Genomic DNA, 22,761 nt, shown 5'->3' on the forward strand with positions numbered 1-22,761 from the left:
AGCCCAGAGCTAAAATGGATGGAGCAACAGATGTAAATGATACCTTTCTATAGTAGGCTAGTCTCTATGCACAATCACATATCCCCCCCCCTCTCTCTCTCTCTCCTCCATCATGGCTAGCAAGAGGTATGATCAGATTTGGACACATTCTAACTTGGCAAAGGCACCTAGAGGCTCCACAGGCGTCGCGAGGGGGGCGGTTGTGGCAGTCTGTCCTGTGTTCCAGGGGAGGGGGGGTGACACTTGGGCCAGCCCCGCCCCGCTGGCGGGCCCCGAGCAAGCCGTGGAGCGAAGCCGCTCCGCCCCGCGGCCCTTCCGGGGTCCACCCACTGGCGCCGCTATGGGGCTGCCCCGTGCGATCAGGACGGGGAAGCCCCAGGAGCCGGCGCTCGCTCGGCGGGTTGCCGCTGGAGCAGCAGCACCGGCAGGATGGACTGCGCATGCCCGCATTTCCGGGCATGCACAGTCTGTCCTGACGCATGGGTCATGACGTCACGACGCATGCGTCAGATCGCCCCATCCCCAGGGGGTGCCTCCGCGCGGCAACACCGCCCCAGGCACCCGAGAGGCTTCCTACGCCTCTGCCTAGAGCCAGTGAAGGTTGTGGCCTGGGGAGGGTTCTGAGGCCAGGTAGAGAGGCCTGGAGGGCTACAATTGGCTCCCAGGCCTGAGGTTTCCTCATCTCTTGCTCAGTGAGGCTTACTGAAGGTATCTCTTGTCCCTCAAACCTGCGGCTGGCCCCCGGTGTAGAAAATTTTAACTTTTTCTCTGGTCTGTCCATCAAAGCATCTTATGGGAAGGGGTGTGAGGAATAAAACGGCAGGCTTTTACTTCCTGCATGGGCTGTTGCTCTGTGTTCATGGGTCACAAGTTGTCCAACCCTTTCCCACATAATTAATTACGATCACCAAAAAACTGTTTGAATTCCTCACATCCCATTACTAATCCTCTCCTTTCTCTTCCTGACCGTTATCAAAATGGGCATTGCTGTTTCGGGCAGCCAAGAATTTCACAGAAAGCCATGCGTGATAGTTAAAGTTTATTCCCCTTAGCTGTAAGACTGCCTGTATTTTGCAGCAATGCTGCCATAGCCTGCTCTGTATTCTCTGTCCACATTCTCTCTCTCCTCAGTGAGTTCCCCCAAATTACTCAGAGATATTGGGATGAGGTTCTTGATCGCTGTTCAGATGACTGGGCCCAGCCACTTCTGGGCTATTGCTCTTCAAGGAATCTCGCCGTGTGCTGAAGACAGAAACACGTCTCCAGATCACATGGATCTTTGTGCTTTCAGTCCGATGGCTCAGATCTTCAGTAGATGTCTTTCTCCCACTTGTCCACCTTTCCTTTAAGCTATGTCTTCTCTTTTTTTTCACTGCAAACAAAAATTATAAGATAATGTCATGGTGGGGGGGGGGAAACCTAGCAAAACCAGGGCAGCTTTAGCCACAATCACCAATTTTGCTGGGTAACATTGGCTGCCACTGAAACTCTTGCTGTTCTGGGACGCTGTGGCAGCATATTGAGAAGAAAAGCCCTGCTGGCTCAGGGCAAAGGCCCATCTAGTCCTCTATTCAGAGGAGCCATCTAGGTGGCTATAGAAAGCCCACAAGCAGGCCCTGTGTGTTGGAAGAAGTCTGGTGTAATTAAGATGGATGCACTAGCAAGTTCAGGCATGGAGGCTCCAAGTTCCAGTTTCCATCCATTGGGTTGTAATGTCTGGAGCAGACCTATTTAAATGAATAGATGTGATGAACTTCTATCCATTAATGTGTCTACTCTCAGTATAACTTGGTTAGATACAACTCGCTGGTCCATGGCATGCAACGAAATTTTTCATAGGGGAACAGTTAAGGCCAGAAGTACCAGCTTGCAAGGGTGATGGGGGGCGGGGGGGGGGGAGATGTATGTGTGAGCATCTTAAGCAGGTCAGAAACTTATTGGACTTTGGGAAAGAAGCGCCAGGCCTCTGACAGATTATTGGAGTCTTGCTGCCTATGGGACGGCTTTGGGAAGGTGGCGGGAGGGCTCTTGGACTCTGTTGGAGCATCACGCCTCCCTCCCTAAGCCAGGCAGAAGCTTCCCAGGCTTTGGGAAGGAAGCACCAGGCTTTAATATTCTAATTTACCAGGAACATTTAGGGGACTAGCCTAGTACCCCTAGTCCACTGACTGCAGGTCACTGTTGCTGGTCATAATCCTGTCCTCTGAAGCAACTGAAAAAAGGTCTGCTTCATCTTCTGTGTGATGGGCCTTCTGATATTTGAAGGCCACTATCATGTCTGCTTAAATATTTGCTTCTTTGGGGTAAACATACCGTGCTCCTCTTCCTTGTCCCCCACAACAGTTTCTCATAGGACATGCTTTCCAGATCATTCGCCATCCCAGTTGCCCTCTTCTGAACATTCTGCAGTTTATCATCATGCTTCTTAAAATGTGGTGCTCAGAACTACCCCACATATATTCCAACCAGCAGAGAATAGAGTGGAGCTATTACTCATTATCTGGTCATAATGCTTCAAATCTTTACCTCTTACCTGCCCCAGCCAGTGTGGCCAATGGGATGATGGGCATTGTAGGATAGCAGCATCTGGAAGGTTCCCCACCCCTGTTCTGCAGGGCTATCAAGGTTTGGGATTATTTGCAGTTAGCTAATCTAGCATCAGTCTACAGTGTTATAAAGCAATCCTATGCATGTTCATCCAGAGGTTGCCCCATTTTGTTTAATTGGGTTTACTTGCAGATGCATGTGCAGAGGTTTGCAGCCTTAAAAAAAAAATCTATATCAGTTTCTCCTACATTGGTAAGAAGCTGAAAAGGCTATTTATATTAGGTTATTATTTCACTATTTACTAATTAGTTTTAAAGGTTGTAAATTAGATTATCATGATCTTGTTTAGAATCATATTCTCCTCAGGGTGGCCAGATCCACAAGGACAGGGCTTAATAATTGTGCTGAGGAAGGAATTCCAGCAAGTGTATCCTCTAATGTATAAGGCAGCTTCTGGTTTAAATTAAATCTACAAGGAAAAAATGTATGAATATATAAGCGCCCCGAAAAAGCTGCAATGTGAAATGATTATTTCCTACAGTGTGAACAAGCCACAGTGAGCATTTGGACTCGTGCACCCTGTTTTTCTCTTTTATACACACATGATTAAGAAAACCTTGGTTTGTTGAGTGATGGTTTTAGAACTTGCTAGGATTTGAGATTTCAGCTTGATCCTGGCTTGTTCTTACTAACCAGTCTGGACCGTGATCACACAACTGTGTTTTGTTTAAAAGTGAAAGCATCACATCTCTGGGATGATGTGAAATTATTATTATTATTATTATTATTATTATTATTATTATTATTATTATTAATACCCATCTGGCTGGGTTTCCTAAATCATCTGGGTGCCTCCCAACAGAATTAATGATAATAATAATAATAATAATAATAATAATAATTAATAATAATAATAGGGAGCATACTAACAGCTGGTTTATTGCAGTTGGAAACTGCATTTACTCATTCAGCTTTATAGCAGGAATGGAAAACATGCAACTAACCCCTGTCAAGTTCCTCCCATCAGAATCCTCCCTCCTGTTGCCTGGGCCGATTCCTCCACAAGCTCCTCCCACGTGCACGCGCGAGCTCCGCCCCTTCCCGAGGCCCCACCCTCTTCGAACCTCGCTCGCCCCTTAGGTTCCATCCGAGGGCCTGCCCGCCCACGTGCTCAGGGCGCTGGGGATTCCCCGACTTTTCCTAGCTCTGGTGAGGGAAACCCCTCCGCGGGATTCCCTCCTGCGATCGGGGATGCGGAGGAGAGGGAGGAGGAGGCGTCACCTTTTTCCGAGGCTGGAGCAGTCGTTTGGGGCGTGGGTGGGGCTGATACTGTTTTCTCTATTTCTTCGGAGGAAAGCACTTCATTGGATTCCACACAGCCCATCGCCCGCCGCGCGGCGCCTGGACGGGGCCCGTCCCGGCCCGCCAAAGGGGCCTGCCGCCGCCGCCGCCACAGCCTTATTCCCTAGGCGGCTTTTGTGAGGTCACGCTTTCGCCTCGGCTCCAACTTTGGCGGAGGAAAGTTGCCTCGCCTCACTCTGCCCACCATCATCCACCGTCTTCCTTTGAAAAAAAAAGGAAAAAATTTGTTCTGCGATCCTATGCACGTTTCCTTAGGAGGGAGTAAATCCCATACAGACTGAATGAGACTTACTTCGGGTTTTATGTATTGGTTTAAGCAATTTGGTATACTGCTTAACTACAGTAGTCTCTAAGCAGTTTACAAATATATGGTACAAAAAAATAAAAATACGATTGTGCTGCCAGGGGCATTAAAGCCACATTTTCCCCTCAAAAGCAAATCCCATTGCCTTGAAAACCTAAGAGCAGCCTGGCTGCTGCATCAGGCCAAAGGATCAGGCCATCTTGTCCAACACCCTCTTCTCACAATGGCCAAACTGATGACACAATGGGCAGCCCCAAAGCAGGGCATGAGTGCAACAGCAAGTCTCCCTGCTTGTGATTCCCAGCATATTGCCTCCAAGAGAGGAGGGAGAGAATACATGGGCATCCTTTTTTCTGCTCCACAAATCCTCTCCAAGCCCCTGTAAATGATGAGAGTTTTGGAGTAGGGATAGTTTGCAGAATGACACAGAAAGCTTCCCAAACTGCATCCAAAAATGCAGATAGGGTAGTTGTGGGATACAAGAGATGTTGGGTGGAGAAATCAGCAAAGGCAGTCCTGCAGATTGCAGCATTAAATAATAATAGAATTATTATTACATTATATCCCACCAGTCCTCTGGGGAGCTCAAGATCACATACAGATACATAGTTCCCCCACAACAGCCCTGTGAGGACTTTTGCCCTTCATGTTGCTGAACTACAACTCCCATCAACCCTCGCAAGCATAGCCAATGGTGTAGTTCAGCAACACCCGGATGACTAAATGTTCCCCATGCCCAGATTAGGCTGAGAGACAGCAGCATGGTGACCAAGTGGGGATGTGAGCTCCAGTCTCCCAAGTCCTAGTCCACCACTCTTGAATCACACACCACACCACATACAATATATAGTATGAAAGCTGTGTTAGTCTGTCATGATTAAAATCCCAGTGTGGTACAGTGGTAAGAGTGTTGGACCAGGACCAGGAAAGACCAGGGTTCAAATCCCAACTTGGCCATGAAATTCAATTAGTTGGGGCCACTCATTCTCATCTTAACCTACCTCACAGGGTTGTTATGGAGATTCAATGAGAAGGGGGAGAACCATGAATGCCGCCTTGAGCTTGTTGGGGAAAACGGTGGGATATAAATGCAAGAACTAAAGAGAAATGTGTTGGGTAGAACCTTAAGCCTAAATTTTAATAAGCTTTTTTATGGGACTATTAATAATAACTGATACAAGTGTACTTTTGTGATGGGGGTATTCATCAAGGGCTTTCTTGATAGTAATAGCACATTTTAAAAGAGGGGGAATATATGAGCAGCTCTTGCTGGGTCAGATTAAAGGTCTGTTTGATGAAGCAGGTGTAGCCCTTGAAAGATGATGCCATAGCATTTGTTAGCTTTTAAGGTGCCACAGCACTCTTTAACTACAACAGACCAACGTGGCTACTTGCTGGGGTGGAAGGCAGGGAAGCCTATCTTCTGGTGGAGCCACAGTCAATGGCAGACTGACTCACCCCAACTGGCAGTAAAAAAAAAATTAGGCAGCTGGTCCCTGGCTGAAGGCAGAGTGAGGTTGGTGGGGGAGTCCCCCATTTGCCCTCATGGACCAGTCTCCACAGTGGCTCCCCCTCAGGAATCTCAGGAATGAGTGATATCCAGCTTACTCTTACTGCTCAGACCCAGTAAAATCACTGGCCGTTACTAACAAGTCTGTTGACTTAAACTGCTCTCTTCACAGTGGAGCTAAGGGGTTGCATTCAGTTATTTCTGACAGTGGACAACCCAGAGGCTTCTGGGAAGCTCATGAAGGATATAACCTTCCTCTGCTAATACCTTTTCATGCATTTCAGAGGTTGAATACTGTGGGACACGGGTGGCGCTGTGGTCTAAACCACAGAGCCTAGGGCTTGCCGATCAGAAGGTCGGCAGTTCGAATCCCTGCGACGGGGTGAGCTCCCGTTGTTCTGTTCCTGCTCCTGCCAACCTAGCAGTTCGAAAGCACAAAGTGCAAGTAGATAAATAGGTACCGCTCCGGCAGGTAGGTAAACGGCGTTTCCGTCCGCTGCTCTGGTTCTCCAGAAGCTGCTTAGTCATGCTGGACACATGACCTGGAAGCTGTATGCTGGCTCCCTCGGCCAATAAAGCGAGATGAGCACCGCAACCCCAGAGTCGTCCGTGACTGGACCTAATGGTCAGGGGTCCCTTTACCTTTACTGCTGGAAATGGAGTCTCTACTTTTGTTAGTGGGATTACTAGAGCTGACCTGCATGGATTTGCCCAATGGTATTGTAAGCCAGTAGTCTTGAGCCCCAGGGCCACAGCAAAATTACATAAATTACCATGTTGTATGAAGGAGTTTCATGGATGACCCTGAGCTTCTAGAGTTTTTTTCTTCTTCTAATCCTACTATTATTTTATAGACCTATCATACCCATCACATTTTCTAAGTTAAATAACCATAAATGCTTTTAGCTTTTCCTCACGGGGACTGTGGGTTTTCCACTCATCCCCTCCATCTTGGGCCGCATCTGCACTGAAGATTTAAAGGAGTATTGTACCACTTTGAACTATTGTGGCTTCCCCCAAATAATCCTGGGAACTGGAGTTCCCCCCTCATAGAGATAAAATATCCGAAGTTCCCTAGGAAAACATGTTCATGTTTAATCCACTCTGGAGACTGTCCCTCTCTGTGAGGGGGAATAGCGGTCCCTTAACAACTCTTGACATTCTTGTTGCAAACCTGTTTTGATCTTTTCTACAATATAGCAGTATGCATTTTGATAAATCAGCAAATCTGATCCTGGATGGGGCAACACTCCCCCTGAAAATGCAGGTTCCCAGTCTGGGGTATTTTACTGGATTCGGCCCCAAGCCTGGATGCCCAGATTTATGCAGTGGCCAAAAATGCATTTGCAGAGTTAAATCTCATGTGCCAGATGCGCCCATTCCTGGAGAATTCTCATCTAGCTTAGTTACACCCCATTTGGATTACTGTAACATGCTCTATGTAGGGCTTTATTTGAAGTGCTTGAAAACTCCCAACAAACGAAGAGCTGCAGGCACTCTTGATTGAGGCTGGTTGTAGGGAGTCCTTTTTTTTCAACAGCTCCACTGACTGTTTCTGGGCTCAATTCAAAGTGTTGGTTATGACCTATAGTGAGTGTTACACGGCTTATGCCCAGGCTCTCTAAAAAGACCGTATTCTGCCACACAAACCTGCCCAGGCTCTGAGATCTTTGGGGGAGGCCCTTCTCTCAGCCCTACCACCCTCACAGGCACATTTGGTGGGAATGTGGAAGGAGGCCTTCCAGATTTGGGGACTTGCTTCCTAGTGAAGCTAGGCTGGCTCCCTCCTTGTTATCCTTCTGCCAGCAGGTGAAAACAATGTTTTATTCTAGTAGACTTTCGGGAACTAACTTTTTTTTTAAGAAGAAGAAGAAAAGGAGGAGTTTGGATTTGATATCCCGCTTTATCACTACCCGAAGGAGTCTCAAAGCGGCTAACATTCTCCTTTCCCTTCCTCCCCCACAACAAACACTCTTTGAGGTGAGTGGGGCTGAGAGACTTCAGAGAAGTGTGACTAGCCCAAGGTCACCCAGCAGCTGCATGTGGAGGAGCGGAGACGCGAACCCGGTTCACCAGATTACGAGTCTATCACTCTTAAATACTACACCACATTGGCTCCTTAAAAAGGAAAGGGCTTCCATTAGTGCTGTGCTGTTTTTACTGTGTTTTAGTAAGTTGTTTTTGTGTTGTTTTAATTCTTTTATCGTTTAATTACTTTTCAACTTCTATCTGTGTTGTTTCCATTTGTGTAAGCCACATTGAAGCCCGGAAAAGTTAGGATATTATTATATTCATATCCCGAGTGGTCCCAAACTTGGGAGTTAGAAGTTGCTTCCACACATCACTCCTACACACTCCTTAAAAATAAAAAGGAAATGGAAATGTTAAGCAGGACAGGGGATGGCGACACTTTCTCCTACCTGAGACACTGCAAGGGGAAAAACAGCCCACATTCAGAACATATTGTGCAAGAAGGTACTTTTTAATAGCTTCAAGCGGTCTTAACTGCACAGCAGCCAAAATGAGAGAAGGAAAACTGAGAATTTCAAACATGCAGGGGGAAAATGTGTTGTCTCCATAAGGTTCTTGAAATGAAGCCCCTGCTATAAAACTTCACATTCCTGCCACACCAGCCCCCCAGATCCAAAAAACAACCTGGGGCTGCTGTGAGGTTAAAAGCCCTCCCATGGCAAACTTGTCCTAAGAGGCAGCAGAAAGCAGCTCACGTTTCTGTCTCTTTTTCTCCCATGACCAGCCAAGGCCTTTGCTTGTGGCAAACCCATGTCCAAGGCTGAGATTCAGGCACTTTGGTGATGCCTGCCTCCTTCGTTATTAAAAACCAAATGTCATTCCAACCCCCCTCCCCACCCAGATATCAAGATTCAGCTTTTTTAATCTTCTTCGGCTTTTTGAGGCCCTTGTCCCTTCGGGGTGCGTCCCTCCCCTCGTCAGAGCACGGCTGCCGTTCTGCTTTCCGCTTGGTGGCAACCACTTCCATTGAGTTCCAGATCTCGTCCACCTCCTCCTCCTCTTTCACGTCACTCTGGAGGTCAGCTGAAGGGTCGGCACCATCATCCTGGAGAAAGCAGATCAATGATGTATTTGCGCCTTAATACAGGCTTCCCTAGTGGCATCAGTGGCATGCAATGTGCTCCCTGCTGAAATATGAGAGTGCCCATCTGTATTGGCATGCTGCTGGCTTTTAAAGAGGCACCTGTTTACACAGGCATTCCCATGATTTCTTGACTCATGTCTCCTGTTACAGTAAGTGTGTATCCTCAGAGTAGGTCCACTGACACTAATGGGCCCTAATGTTGGTTAATTTAATAGGTATACAGTGGTACCTCTGGTTACGCACTTAATTCGTTCCAGAGGTCCGTTCTTAACCTGAAACTGTTCTTAACCTGAAGCACCACTTCAGCTCATGGGACCTCCCGCTGCCACTGCGCCGCCAGAGCACGATTTCTATTCTTATCCTGAAGCAAAGTTCTTAACCTGAAGCATTGTTTCTGGGTTAGCGAAGTATGTAACCTGAAGCGTATGTAACCCGAGGTACCACTGTACTCTCAGTAAGACTAACAGATGATACAACCCATCACATTTGATTGCCTATTTTCGTCATGGGGGTGGAATTAAATGTTGTGCTATTACACAATCTTCCATCTGTGCAAGCATTCAACTTGTCAGACAGAACAATCCTCCCCTCTTCTCCCGCTCCGTGCTTAGAGCCTCGACTCACCTCCCATTTTTCTCTGCTGGTTAGCAGCAAGCAGTTCAATCGAGATTTCAGATACACCTGTAACCAAACACAGACATATTTCAGTTAAGCAGCAGAGAGGAGGCCACCAGTTTGCCCCCATGTTGATGTCCTCCAGCCACTGTTGAACTCAAGCTTCATCAGCCCCAGCTGGCATGGCCAATAGCCAGAGATGATCATACCACCCACTAATTCTGAATGTTGGCCATTCTGGCTGGCGCTGATGGGAGGTCCCCCCACCATCTATATGCAACCACCAGCAACATTGTCGCGTTGGGCTCCTCCTCACCTTATGCTCCAAGCGCTTGTGCTGGAGGTTGTGCACACGGAGGAAGCGGTCCAGCCCGCACGAGGCCACCAGTGGAAGCACAGGGTGGCACTGGATGGCACGGACACTCCCAGCGAAGCCTTTGAGGCACTTCAGCAACCGCCCTGTCACAAGACGACAACAATGGCTGAGTTATGAGAGCGGCAGGTATGGTGTGGCTACACTACTCAAGTGTGGAATTTGGAATGTAGTGAACTGCAGCTTGGTGACAGCATGACAAGTTTATTATAGTTACAGGTAGGTAGCCGTGTTGGTCTGCCATAGTCAAAACAAAATTAAAAAATCCTTCCAGTAGCACCTTAGAGACCAACTAAGTTTGTTATTGGTATGAGCTTTCGTGTGCATGCACACATCTTCAAATAGTAAGATATTGTTGCAAAGGCAGACTTGAAGAAAAAGCTGTAAGGTTTTTCTTTGCGCTTGTGTGGAATAAAACAGGACATTTTGTCTCCTGCACTTGGTTGTGGTTCATAGACTACAAGATTCCAAGTACAGGATCCCAAGGGAGGTGGTCTTCTACTGTTCATGTTTCCCCACTTGGTCTTCCTTGGGGTACGGAACCATCTTGTAGCCAACAGAACAAGGCCGCACAGTACAAGGGTGTGTGTAGTTTCAGAGTGAGAGTGTGGTGTCTGCATCCCCAGCTTGAAAATGTGACCACAAAGGCTGGCAACAACCTTTGACTAAAAAGCATAGCAGAAGAACTTTGCCTGGCCAAATGCTGCTGTCTGCCACTCACTTTAAAGAACCTTCCCATCATCAAAGAGTTGCCTCTCCAGCTGTACATCAATATCTCCTTCTGCCCTCCGTTTTTAGCCCACCTTGTTCCTCTGCAACTCTCTTTCCAGATTCTCCTCAGATCCAAAACCCGCTCCCCACTCCATCATCCTGGTTCTTACTTACCTTGCCGTAGATCAATTACTGCCACATCCCCACGTGAGCTGCCCACAACAACAGCACTGTAAGTGGAAAAAGGAGGAATTATATATTTCCAATTTTGCAAAGGGACAGCATCCATGTAGGCACTTAGGTGTGAGCAGCCAAGGACACTGCAGGCTGGGGATTGTATCCAGCGCTTGAAAAGTTCATTTTTAAAAAAGGAACTTGTTCCAGTTCACATTTGTCCCTTTACAATATGAAATAATTCTGCTCACATTCAGTCCAGGTTCACACAAATAATCCTCAGCAATTTTTTCCGGCATTCAGAATGCTACAAGCTGCTATGCTAAAGTATTAAATATACTTAAGAAGACTAACAAAAAAAGCCCAACAACAACCACATGGCAGAATGTGAATAATTTAGCTTATTTACCCCAACAATTATGATCTTTAAACTTAAAATGCCCAAGGAATCTCTGAAGAAGAAAAGCACTTGTAATATGAACTTGAAGATGAACTGGAAATCGTTCCAAGTTCCACCTTGAAACAAACTTCATTCAAATTTAATTCACCTGGCAAATATGGGAACTGCATTCAGGTGTAGGGGGGAGATGTTTGAACTAATTCATTGAACTTTGTTAAACCACACTCATTCATTCCAATCACTGGGGAGAAGACTCACTTTGTGTCAGGTGTCAAGGAGAGGGCAGTGAGTGGGTACTCCCCAAAGGTGGCTTCCAACACAGGGCGCCGCTGTGGGGAGCTAGGGTCATAGATCCGGACCTGGAGGCAGAAGAAGACCAAAAGGATGAAGAGTAGAAGTCTTCATCCTCAGATGAAAGACCCAACAACAACAGCAACCACCCTATAATGCTCCCAAATGCTATAATGCAGTGATGGGGAACCTTTTCCAGCCCTTCTGGACAGTGTTCCGAGGGACACATGGAAGCACTGTGCAAACTTTGGTTAGGATATCTCAAGAGATGTCCAAATGCATAGAGAACAAATGCATAACTTTCCGAAATATGTAGTGGAGATCTCTCTCTTCCCCAGCTTCTACCTGGTGATGTCCAGTGCAGGTAACAATTTTCTCTGATCCAGGCAGGAACTGCATGTCCCGGTCCCAGATAGGGACCCTCAGGTCAAGCCAGTCGTTCCGCACCTGTGGACAAGATGGCAAGGCATGGTGTGAAAGAAGGCAAGAGTGTGCCATTCTCTAATACATTAAACATCCTGAAGAATCTGAAAAGGAAAAAGATCTTTCCTGAACTGCACTAGGGAATCTGCTTACATCAGATGCGGTAGTGACCACCAACTTGGATGGCTTTTAAAGAGGATTGGACAAATTCATGGAGGGAAGGCTAATTATGGATTCTAGCTATGTTCCAGTTACAGGTGGGTAGCCGTGTTGGTCTGCCATAGTCGAAACAAAATAGGAAATTCTTTCCAGTAGCACCTTAGAGACCAACTGAGTTTGTTCTTGGTATGAGCTTTCGTGTGCATGCACACTTCTTCAGATACCTGAAGAAGAAGTGTGCACCTGAAGAAGTGTGTACCTGAAGAAGGTATCTGAAGAAGTGTGCATGCACACGAAAGCTCATACCAAGAACAAACTCAGTTGGTCTCTAAGGTGCTACTGGAAAGAATTTCCTATTTTGTTCTAGCTATGTTGTTCTCCCACCCCAGTCGGAGGCAAAATGTGCCTCTGAATGGCAGCTGCTGAGAACTGCAAATGGGGAGAGCTGCTGTTGTGCTCAAGTCCAGCTTTTGGTTGGCCACTACAGGAATAGGATGATGGACCAGATGGGCCTTTGGCCTGATCCAGCAGGGCTCTTCTTACGCCCTTATCTGTGCACTAAAAAGGAGAAAGGTGCCAAGGCTGTTTACACAGTACAGTGGTACCTCGCAAGACGAATGCCTCGCGCAATGAAAAACTTGCTAGATGAAAGGGTTTTGCGGTTTTTTAGGTGACTCGCAAGACAAATTTTTCTATGGTCGTCCTTCGCAAGACGAAAATGTTTTGCGGTTTCCCCCCCGCAGAATGCATTCCTATGGGAAACCGCGCTTCGCAAGACGAAATTTTCACAATACAAAACGACTTGCAGAACGAATTAATTTCGTTTTGCGAGGCACCACTGTATAGCAAACTCACATTTTTGGCACGGAAGATGGGCTCCTGTGGTTGGTGGAGGTCCCACACCTTGAGGCAGTTCTCCTTCCCACCTGTGGCCACGCGATGAGGCTGTTCCGGGTTCTGGCGCATGCGGCACACGCCAGGGCCCACCTGGACCTCCAGCTGCAATGCAAGAGATAGAGTTAGTGGTGAAGGTGTACAAAGGCAAGACAAATACATGTGGACTCTCCTTCCCTAGGGGTTTCTAAGCCGAGGTTGGATGGCCATCTGTCATGGATGCTTCAGCTGAGATTCCTGCATTGCAGGCGGTTGGACCAGATGGCCCTTGGGTCCCTTCCAACTCAATGATTCTATGGTTCTATATGTAGGCAGGCTACCTAACACGAGGACCTGCCAGATGCAGGTTCATAAACCTCAGCTAAGTAGCTATGACTGGCCTTGGGGAAGCCGCTTTCATTCTCAGTTCCTCCCCAAAATATGCCAACATCAAAGAGGGTGGCGAGAAATCCACTTTGTGTAAAAGGTGCAGTTCCACAGGAGTATAGTCATAGGTTGAATCCAATTAAGTTCTATTCAGTGGAGTCCCACTCAAATTAACAAACCTAAGCTCATTAGCTTCAATGGGTCTACCCTGAGTAGGACAAGTATGGGATACAATCTGCATAATTTAACTTCCTGAACATATCAGCTCTTTCAGCAAACAAAACCCAACAAGTTTCTAGCACTTCAGACTGCAAACATATATAGAAAAAATTGAAAACAAACAATAAAAAGCTTTGTGACTCCTTAAAAGGCCATTGTGTGGCCTAGAGCCCACCTCTCCCCCTCCCCCAGGCACCAAGACAGGACTCACATTTTCTGATGAAGCATCCCGCCAGACCTTCAGCAAACCAGACTGTACACAGGTGATAAGGGAACTGTAGGAATGGGTTGAACCATGAAAAGGGAAGAGAGATAAGAGGGGAGGGAGGTAAAGGGAAATTAATTTGCCATAAATGCGGAGAATGCATAGATAGACGTGCTGGTGGCAATCCTTTCCAAGGAAGGAAAAATACCACAAAGCCTTACCTCCTACAACTCAGTGAAAAGAACACACATTTGTACAGCCAATGTTCAATCAGGAAGGGGGCTTGAAGTCACAACTGATCAGCTGACGGGCACCACTCAGGACCATAGCTGTCAACTTGCCCCTTTTTTAAAGGGAAATTCCCTTCTTCCGAATAGGATTCCTTGCAAGAAAAGGGAAAAGTTGACAGCTATGCTCAGGACCTCCAAGGGGAAGCAATCTCTGGGGCCTGCAGGGTACCAAACTTAAAAGGTTCTGAATTTGAACCATGCTGGCACAGATTAAGGTTCCTGGTTGTTCCTTTATAGCTACATCTTTATCTGCCTCACACCTGGGGCAGGTGACTAGGAGAAAATTGGTCTTACAAGCCAATTAGGACCCCTGAGGTTTAGGCCCTAAAATACCTGAAAGATTGCTTCCTTCACTACAGATCTTCTCAGGTGCTGAGACTGGTACAGAGGGTACTTTTGGTAGTTCTACCTCAGAAGTTCGGTGTGCGTATGTGTGTGGCAGCCCAAGAGAGTGCATTCTAAACACCCAAGGATCATCTCTGCTGAATCCATGGGTGTCATATCAAGTGACATGAAGCCCGTCCTTTCCCTGAGGTAGATGAAGGCTAAGGATTTGAAGGGATTCAGACTTACTTGTCAAGCACAGCCAAGCCACAAAAGGGTCCCTCGCCTCCTAGACAGTCTCGTGACTCAGTAAACTTGCCCTTCTCAGTACTGAACAGTCTGACAGATCCATCAAGGCATCCCACAAAGATCTGGGAAGAAACAAGAGGAAAGAAAACAAACTATTAAGGAACCAATGTGCACTTCCCTCGCTGCATTCTTTCAGAGAAGTGACTGCACCTCAGTGAGAGAATGTATGCAAAAATAAGTCCCAGATTCAAACCTCTGGCATCGCCAGTTACAATGCCCTCAAGTGCAGGGGATAGGAAAAGCTTTTGGAGAGACACTGCCAGTCACAAAAGACAATACAAGGAAGACTCTGTAAAGGCAAGGAGGGCCTTTTACAGCCATGGCTGGTATGCCAACTACAACCACTCTTAGACAGAGATAGTCTGGCCACAGTATTTGATTACTGCAAAGTACCCTGCGTGGGGCTACCCTTGGGCCTGTTCCGGAGGCTCCGGGTGGTGCAAAGCACTGCAGCTAGACTGTTGGTGGTGACAGACTATCACCAGCACATAACTCCAGTGCCCAAATGCTTGCACTGGCTGCCCACATGACTCTTGGTCAGGTTCAATGTTCTTGTACTGATCCTCAACAACTTGAGTCCAGGATACTTCAGGCACGCATGATCCCTGCTCAAACTCTGAGGTCTTCAGGAGATTTTCTGTTAGTGTTCCCCCATGGCTTAGATGCACAGATCTTATGCACGAGGAGCTGTGAGGGAGGCTTGTCTTTCATTATACATCTTTAGGCTGCAGGTGAAAATATTTCCCTTTAGCTGATTAATATTCTACAACCTTTTAAATGGGTTTGTGGGAAGGTTGTTGTTGGGTGGTTAGTTAGTTAGTTTGATTGATTGGACAATACTGAGCTAGAGGGACCAACAGTCCAACAGGGAGCTACCCATACAATGAGGTATCCTGTTTTTCTTTCCCAGCATCCAGTCCCCTAAAATGTGCCAGCTGCATTAGGAGTTGGCAACCCCACTACCTCAGACTCGTAGGGATCGCCCCAACACATGGCAGTAACAGCTTCATGTCGACTGAGTACCGCATCTCCTGACTTATAGTTTGTGGCCTGTTTCTTCTGCAGGTTGATCCCTAGAAGGAGGAGAAAAGAGAACGAAAGGGATATTATTGGGAAGGGGGGGAAAGAGAAACAGGTTGATGGCAAACTCTCCCTGTGTCACTCACCACCAGCAAAGGGGAAGCTGAGGGGCTAGTGCAGGGGTCAGCAACCTTCGGCTCTCCAGATGTTTCGGACTACAATTCCCATCATCCCTGACCACTGGTCCTGTTAGCTAGGGATCATGGGAGTTGTAGGCCAAAACATCTGGAGAGCCGAAGGTTGCCTATGCCTGGGCTAGTGGACCTCTATCTGCTCCTGGCAGTGTTCTAATCTAGCTCCCTCCTGCTAAGTCTTATGACGAAGGTTTGGCAACTTCTCAACCATTCCTGGCACTGTGACCTTTAACATGGACTTGATCTACACCAGGAGTGACTAACCCGTGGCCCTCCAAATGTTGTTGAACTACAACTCCCACCAGTCCCAGCCAGCACAGCCAATAATTATTTAAAGGAATCCCCACTTTACAAGACCTAGCTGATCAAGCTCCTTTTAAAGGCACAGCAACAGCATCCCGCTACTAGACTGGTAAGCGATAGGTATTTATGTAAAAGGCTTTTGCTGCATTCCTCTCCCACATAAGCCTCACTCTGTATCTCCTCTGGCCTTTGTGTCTAGAGACCTTATTCACAGTGTCCCTATCTCCCCCTCCCCATTACAAGCATACCATGAACTGGGCTGGACCTAACCCAACAGTGCACCTATTCCAGGATCACAGTTTCAACACTGGCGAACCTTGATGCCTCTGTGAAGTTCACAAGCAGGGCATGAAGACAACCGCCCTCCCCTTTCACTTGTCCTCAACAAATTCCGAGGTATACTGCCTCTAGAGCTGGAGGTTCCACTGAGCCACTATGACTAAAGCCTATTGCCCTAGCCTCTTTTGTTCATATTCCTATCCCACTTTTTCCGCCCTCCAAACAAGCATTCATTGTCTACACATATATGCTCACCATGCAAGAAACCATCCTCTTTTCCCCATCACCTTCCCTTCTTTCACATGTACTACCTATAATGTGCGGGCAACCTCACCCCCCTCCTGCCACTAGGAACAGCATCTACCCACACTTCCTCCTCAGTTATTTCCCCGAAAGCCACATAAGGCTCTCCGTTTTCCCAGCGTCGCTGAATAATAGACATCCCACCCCAAGTAGCGGTCGAGCCCCGTATCCTCCATTACCTTTCAGGATGCCCGTCTCGGACCCCACCCACACGTGGTTACCCCGCGCCGGAGACGCCATTTCTACTGTCGCCCCGCCTCTGGACTTCCCGAGGCTCGTCCTGTCCCGAAATCCCTGTTGAGCCGGACGCTTTAGAGTGTAACACCGGAAGAGAATGTTACTAAGGCCCCACGCTGATTCGCCAGCGCGGCTTCCTCGGTGTTGCACTCTTAGCAATCCCACTGGCACGCCGTTCCCCTTTCCTGGTGGTCCCTTTGTTTTCCTGATAGCGAGGGGACGGGGCTGTTTATGGATCTTCTTCCTGCCTAGACCCCACTGAGTGAGCTTCAGCTGGGGAAGGAGACTATTTTGCAGGCAAATAGAGCTCCGAAAGGGGGATAGCGTCAGGTGAGCCCTGCAGGAATAACTGCACAGGAAACCAGTGTGGTGTAATAATAATAATAATAATAATAATAATAATAATAATAATAATAATAATAATAATTTTATTATTTATACCCCGCCCATCTGGCTGGGTGGGTTTCCCCAGCCACTCTGGGCGGCTTCCAATAAAAGATTAAAAATACATTAAAACATCAGTAATTAAAAACTTCCCTAAACAGGGCTGCCTTCAGATGTCTTCTATTAAACATCAGATAGTTGTTAATTTCTTTGACATCTGATAGGAGGGCGTTCCACAGGGTGAATGCCACTACCAAGAAGGGGCTAGACTAGAGTGTCGGACTAGGACCTTGGAGACCAGAGTTTGAATCCACACTCGGCCCTCACTGAGGTGACCTTGGGTACCAAAAAAACGCAGCCTGATGTCAATAGGCAGGGAGTTCCAAAGCATAGCTGCTAAAAGATCAATTTCTTCCAAGTGTGGAAAACATATATGTGGCACCTTTACAGTGCCAGTTCCGCAGATCACAGAAGTCACCAGTGCCTGAATTACAATGGTCATGCTCTCCTAGTCCAGGAATGGCTGTAATTGTCGCACCAGTAGCAACTGGTAAAAGGTGCTTCTAGCCACTGAGGTTTATCTGGGCCTCTAGTGACAATGCTAGATCCAGAGGCACACTCAGATTGCATACCCACCCTTTCAGGGGGAGTGCAACCCCATCCAGGGAAGGCAATTGACCAGTTTCTCTGGCATGGAAACCACTCATCCACGATGTGTTTGCCTTCGCAGGATTCAAGCTCATCACATTCTTACTCGGGGATCTACCGTCAAAGGGGAGAGACAGCTGTATCATTATTTATGATGATGATGATGTTTTATTAGATTTCCACCTTTCAATTCAAAAATTCCCAGGACAGTAAACTACAGTCCATTAAAATACATCAATATATAAAAATCACAAAACCAAGGACATTATAAAACATAAATTCCAACAGCAGAAAATACGATGCTTGACATCAGTCATCTCCATAGCCTGAAGAAAAAGATGCATCTTAACTTGACATCTATAAGCATTTAGTGTGCGGTACAGACATCCAGGCCGTGCCACGGGGGAGAGAATCCTGTTTCATGCTGTCTTACTGTAGGAAGAAGCTTTGTACTGGGTTAGGTCATTGGTCCATCTAGCTCAGTATTGCATACACTCACTGACTGTGGCTCTCCAGGGGTTTAGGAGATACCAGGAATTGAATCTGGGACCTTCTGCATGCAAAGCAGATGTTTCTAGCAATGAGCTATGGCCTTTCCTCCAGACTACAGCTGCTGTTAGTTCAGCAGCCTCCATTCCCACCTGCTTCTGGTGCTCACAGCACATCACATGCTGAATGGCAGTGTGGGTGAAGCATATTTAAGATAGTTGTGTTAGCAAGTTTAAGCATACCACGTGGACCTGGAGCTCTGCTAGACCCACCTAGCACCCAGCTGAGCCCCTTAAGTTGCAGCAGTTGCAACCTGGGAGTAGTGACACTTTGTATACTATAAATGTATATCCCTACTTGTTAGCTTATACCAACGGTCACCAACCGTTTTAGACCCATGTGGACACCACCCACTCTGGTCACTTCTCTCTATCCCACCCAAGACAGATCGTGCAGAGACGGTCTTTGCTTTGCTAGGGGATCTGGGGGAAAGTTTGATCCAGTAGTATTCATCTGAGTTTTGGAAAGCACGTAGAGCTGAAAGAGGAAGCGGGAAAGAGCATCATTCTTCCAACTTCCTCCTTCAGCTCTTTGTACATTTCAAAGGAGAAAAAGATAACCACCCTCTTGACAAGGGGGGCAAAGAGACTGAGCGTGGGCTCAGAGGCTTTGTGAGCCTCGGGGGAAGATATGAAAAGGCATCATTGCACCCATATGTACCATGCTGGCGACTCTTGGTTGATACTTTGGTTCCTTCCACGTTCCCTGCAGCGTATACGTATATAGATATATATTAAGATCTACTTCCGTTGTTTGACGTAACTTTGACACTGCCAAGTAGAAATGAACTCTGAAGTAAAGTTTGTCAGGAAACTACCTCCGGCGTGCTAATGGCAGAACTGGAGTGTGTGTTTGTGCGTATGTCAGTCTGTGTGCCCTTTCCCTCACACCCTCAAGTCCCAACAGTTGCTTGGCATCATACTCCACTGTGGAGCGAGCCCATCCACCTTCCTGTTGTCTAGCCATCCGGCCTGGGCAGGCTACGCCACAAAGTGGCCAAGAAAGGCGGGCAACGCAAGGCCCCACAGGCATCGTCCTCCGGACAGACAGCCTTGACACACATCTTGGCCTCCTGGCCTCCCTCGGCGCTGAGGAAGGGCTCCGTCACGTCGAAGCGGACACCGCAGGCTTCCCCGCTCAACAGCCTCACACGTCGGTTCCCTTGGCGGGCTCTCAAGTACTGGCGTAGGGAGGGAGGGGTGGTGAGGAGGAGCCTGTAGGGAGGCGGCTGGCCTCCCCCCGGGGGCTGCTCCAGGTTCAGGAGGACAAAGGCTTTGGTGAGTCTCTCTCCCTTCTGGCAGCGGAGATGCAGCATCCAGCAAAATTCGTGGTCCTCACCTGTTAAAGAGAACGAAGGGGGGGTGGGGATTGTTAGCATCCATCCAGAAAAGTAGGCCTCAGTATGCTCCACCAGCTGAAGGAGTGTGCCAGTGACCATGAGGTGCTTCTGGGAACAACATTTGCCCAGGTCTTTCAACCCGCCTTGTGCCTGTGATCGTAATTTGTGTGATTGTACTTTATTTTAAACGGTTTTGAATATTTAATTTTAAGTTGCAGTAACCTTCCCTGGCGTCTTAAGGTGAAGGGTTGGATATGAAATCAAATAAATGAACAGCAGCAATCTAAGCAGAGCCCTACTGCATAGAACCATAGAAGGGACCACGTGGGTCATCTAGTCCAACCCCTTGCAATGCCGGAATATTTTGCCCAATGTGGGAATTGAACCCACGACCCTGGATCAGACCAAAGTTCCGTCAAGTCCAGCATCCTTTTCTCAGTGGCCAACTGGAGGCCCCAGTGGGAAGCAGGACTTGGGTGCAACAGTGCTCTCGCGGCTGGCAAGTCCCAGCAGCTGGTATTCAGAGTCCTGCTGGATTAGGCCCCAATCTCATAGGTACGTTTGGGAAGCCCACTAGCAGGGCTTGAATGCAAGAATGTTTCCCCTGCTTGTGATTCCCATCAACTGGCAATCGCGGCCAAATTGCCTCAGATCAGATTGCCAACACTTCTCTCCTCCCAGGGCAGAGTCCGTCAGGGCAGTAGCTGTCAGGCAGAGGAGCAAGATAGCAAAGGCTCTTTAAGACAGGCCTGCAAACATATATTTTTAAAACAAAATAGAAAATTCTTTCCAGTCGCACCTTAGAGACCAACTGAGTTTGTTCTTGGTATGTGCTTTCGTGTGCATGCACACTTCTTCAGATATATATTTAAAATAACCCACAGACCCTGCACAGTTCAATGGCTATATAGTTTGGACTTCCAGGTCCTTCATCTTAACAGTTGCTCTGTTTTTTTTGCAAAACCAGAATGCAGCAAAAGTGGTAGTGCTTTACATGCAGAAGGTCCCAGGTTCAATCTGCATCACCTCTGGATAGTGCTGAGAGAGAACCCTGCTCGAAACCCTGGAGGTACTGCAGCCAGTCAGTGTAGACCATCCTGTACTGAGAAAGGCATGCCAATGGTCTGATTCAGTATAAAGCATCTTCCTGTGTCTTCTTGCTTTCAAAACAGTCCCCATGCGCTACCTCAGCTATCCTTACAACAACCCTGTAAGGTAGGCACATATTAACTCCATATTACATGTAGTGGGAGGGATAAAGCCTAGCTATGCCCCCCACCCCCATCAGCACTGGCACCTGGACAGCAGATGGAGGAGGTACACAGACTGATCCTCTCTATGGCTGTGAACACACCATATATTTAAGGCACATTTAAAGCATTTGACATTCCCCCAAAGAATCCTGGGAGCTGTAGTTTACACAATTCCTAGCACCCTTAACAAACTACTATACTGCTGTTCCCAGGGGGGGAGAGGAACCAGGTGTACACAGCCGAAAAAGGAGCATGGTATTTAAATTACTGTACAGGCAACTGCCCATTTACGCAGGGGGTTACGTACCAAGGCACCGCACGATTAAGTGAAATTGCGTGTGTTGGGAACGCCCTTGAAAGCCTGCAATCGCCCTCAAAACCTCCTTGCTCAAACACCAACTCTCCACAGGCCTCAGTGGTCGGTGCAAAGGTTCCTGGGATTGCACTTGCAAAGGGATTGCTGGGCACTGTTTTCATGCTGTTTTCACGCTCTTTCGGAGGCCACCCCCCCCTTTTGCATGCCACTTCCAGGTTCTTGGCGATGCGCATGTGCGCAGTCGTGCACATATTGAACGCGCGTAAAATGTTTGTCGCCAGTGCTATTTTTCTAGAAAAAGAGGTGCTGGAACTCACCACAAACACCTCCCTCGTTCTCTTAGAATGGCAATGGCGCCAATTGAGTTCTGGCAAGTTCCTGCTGGGAAAAAAAGCCCTGGTTGTCTCCCGTAATTATTTACACCTTTGCATTTCAACATATAAACTAATGCACACGAAGATTATGGAAGATTATGGAATATCTTCCATGCAAAAGTGACCACCCTGCCTCTTCCCCTGCCCTCCCCACAGAACTCGCAGGCCTTGTAGCTCCTGTGACACCCAGCAGCTGCAAGCAGAGCAGGGAAGCCACCCTGGGGTGGAGCCTGTGGGGCCCTCCCTGCTGCCACTCGATTGGCTACGCAGCTGGGATTCCAAGGCAGGCATGGCAGCTTTGCTTTGGGTGGCCCTCCACCTCCCTTACCTTCCCTGCCTTCGTTGAGCTTCAAGGAGACGGAGCTCTTGGCGCCAACCATCCCGAGCATCGCCTGCGCAGCGCACTGCAACATGCATGTGCTGAACCTGGCCGCCACGTGCTGCTCTCCCGACGGCGCTGCCGGGTTCTCTTCCTGAGGGCAGGGTGCACCCGGGACCTCTGACTCATGCACGTTGCCTGCCGTGCGGTTGGGAGCAGCTGCGGCAGCCAGTATCAGAGCCAAAGCCAGCCATCGATGACCCATCGCACGCTTCAGGGGGGCCGAGGCCTGCTGTGGGTCGGTGCCAGGACCAAGGTTCCCGCTGCCGAGAGACAGAGAGGAAGGGGGCAGGCTAACGAGGGGCTGGATCCGGCGGCATGCCTGGACTTGCTGCCGGAGACTGTGTGGATTCCTTCGCCCCTGCGAAGCTGCTGGGTGGGTGCCCAGAATAACAACTGCCAAGGGACGTTTTTAGAAGAGGCCTTGGAATGCCAGAGGCCGGGGGCGAGGCCTGGATTTGCCGCCGAAGCCTGAGCGGCTTCCTTTGCCCTGCTGATCTCTGGGACGGTGCCCAGAACAACAACTCGGGAGGCATGTTTTTAGACGAAGTCCTTGAGGAGCCAGTCATGTTGATAAAGAATCGACGTTGCA

General features: G+C 48.1%; 2 protein-coding genes and 1 long non-coding RNA gene across 3 annotated transcripts; all 3 read right to left on the bottom strand.

Annotated features, from left to right (window-relative positions):
• Nucleotides 1-1,026: 1,026 nt before the first annotated feature.
• Nucleotides 1,027-3,747, bottom strand: LOC117061883. Its single transcript, XR_004428161.1, has 2 exons — nt 3,672-3,747; nt 1,027-1,372 (listed from the first exon to the last, which is right to left on the bottom strand). It is a non-coding gene; the product is annotated as an uncharacterized LOC117061883 (long non-coding RNA).
• A 4,437-nt stretch (nt 3,748-8,184) lies between these two features.
• WDR74 (WD repeat domain 74) lies at nt 8,185-17,011 on the bottom strand. Its single transcript, XM_033135820.1, has 11 exons — nt 16,870-17,011; nt 15,555-15,664; nt 14,532-14,653; nt 13,675-13,738; nt 12,840-12,983; nt 11,748-11,849; nt 11,370-11,470; nt 10,712-10,767; nt 9,770-9,912; nt 9,463-9,519; nt 8,185-8,799 (listed from the first exon to the last, which is right to left on the bottom strand). Exons 1-11 carry the CDS (start codon nt 16,928-16,930, stop codon nt 8,599-8,601), a joined length of 1,161 nt encoding a protein of 386 aa, XP_032991711.1. The 5' UTR covers nt 16,931-17,011; the 3' UTR covers nt 8,185-8,598.
• A 1,477-nt stretch (nt 17,012-18,488) lies between these two features.
• Nucleotides 18,489-22,725, bottom strand: LOC117039218. Its single transcript, XM_033136306.1, has 2 exons — nt 22,119-22,725; nt 18,489-19,846 (listed from the first exon to the last, which is right to left on the bottom strand). The coding sequence occupies exons 1-2, from the start codon at nt 22,372-22,374 to the stop codon at nt 19,467-19,469; spliced, it is 636 nt and encodes a 211-aa protein (XP_032992197.1). The 5' UTR covers nt 22,375-22,725; the 3' UTR covers nt 18,489-19,466.
• Between the last annotated feature and the right edge of the window lie 36 nt (nt 22,726-22,761).

This window comes from Lacerta agilis, chromosome 17 (genome assembly GCF_009819535.1).
Source record: "Lacerta agilis isolate rLacAgi1 chromosome 17, rLacAgi1.pri, whole genome shotgun sequence".
Lineage (NCBI taxonomy): Eukaryota > Metazoa > Chordata > Lepidosauria > Squamata > Lacertidae > Lacerta > Lacerta agilis.

What these genes read in the sequence shown, in the direction of transcription:
- WDR74 (XM_033135820.1), bottom strand. Translation starts at nt 16,930, where the DNA reads ATGGCGTCTCCGGCGCGGGGTAACCACGTGTGGGTGGGGTCCGAGACG. An exon ending in GGCTTGGCTGTGCTTGACAA is followed by an intron (nt 13,739 to 14,531) that starts GTAAGTCTGAAT and finishes CCATTCCTACAG; the next exon opens with TTCCCTTATCACCTGTGTAC. An exon ending in AGTAATTGATCTACGGCAAG is followed by an intron (nt 9,913 to 10,711) that starts GTAAGTAAGAAC and finishes GTCTTGTGACAG; the next exon opens with GGCGGTTGCTGAAGTGCCTC.
- LOC117039218 (XM_033136306.1), bottom strand. Translation starts at nt 22,374, where the DNA reads ATGGGTCATCGATGGCTGGCTTTGGCTCTGATACTGGCTGCCGCAGCT. An exon ending in GCTCAACGAAGGCAGGGAAG is followed by an intron (nt 19,847 to 22,118) that starts GTAAGGGAGGTG and finishes TCTCTTTAACAG; the next exon opens with GTGAGGACCACGAATTTTGC.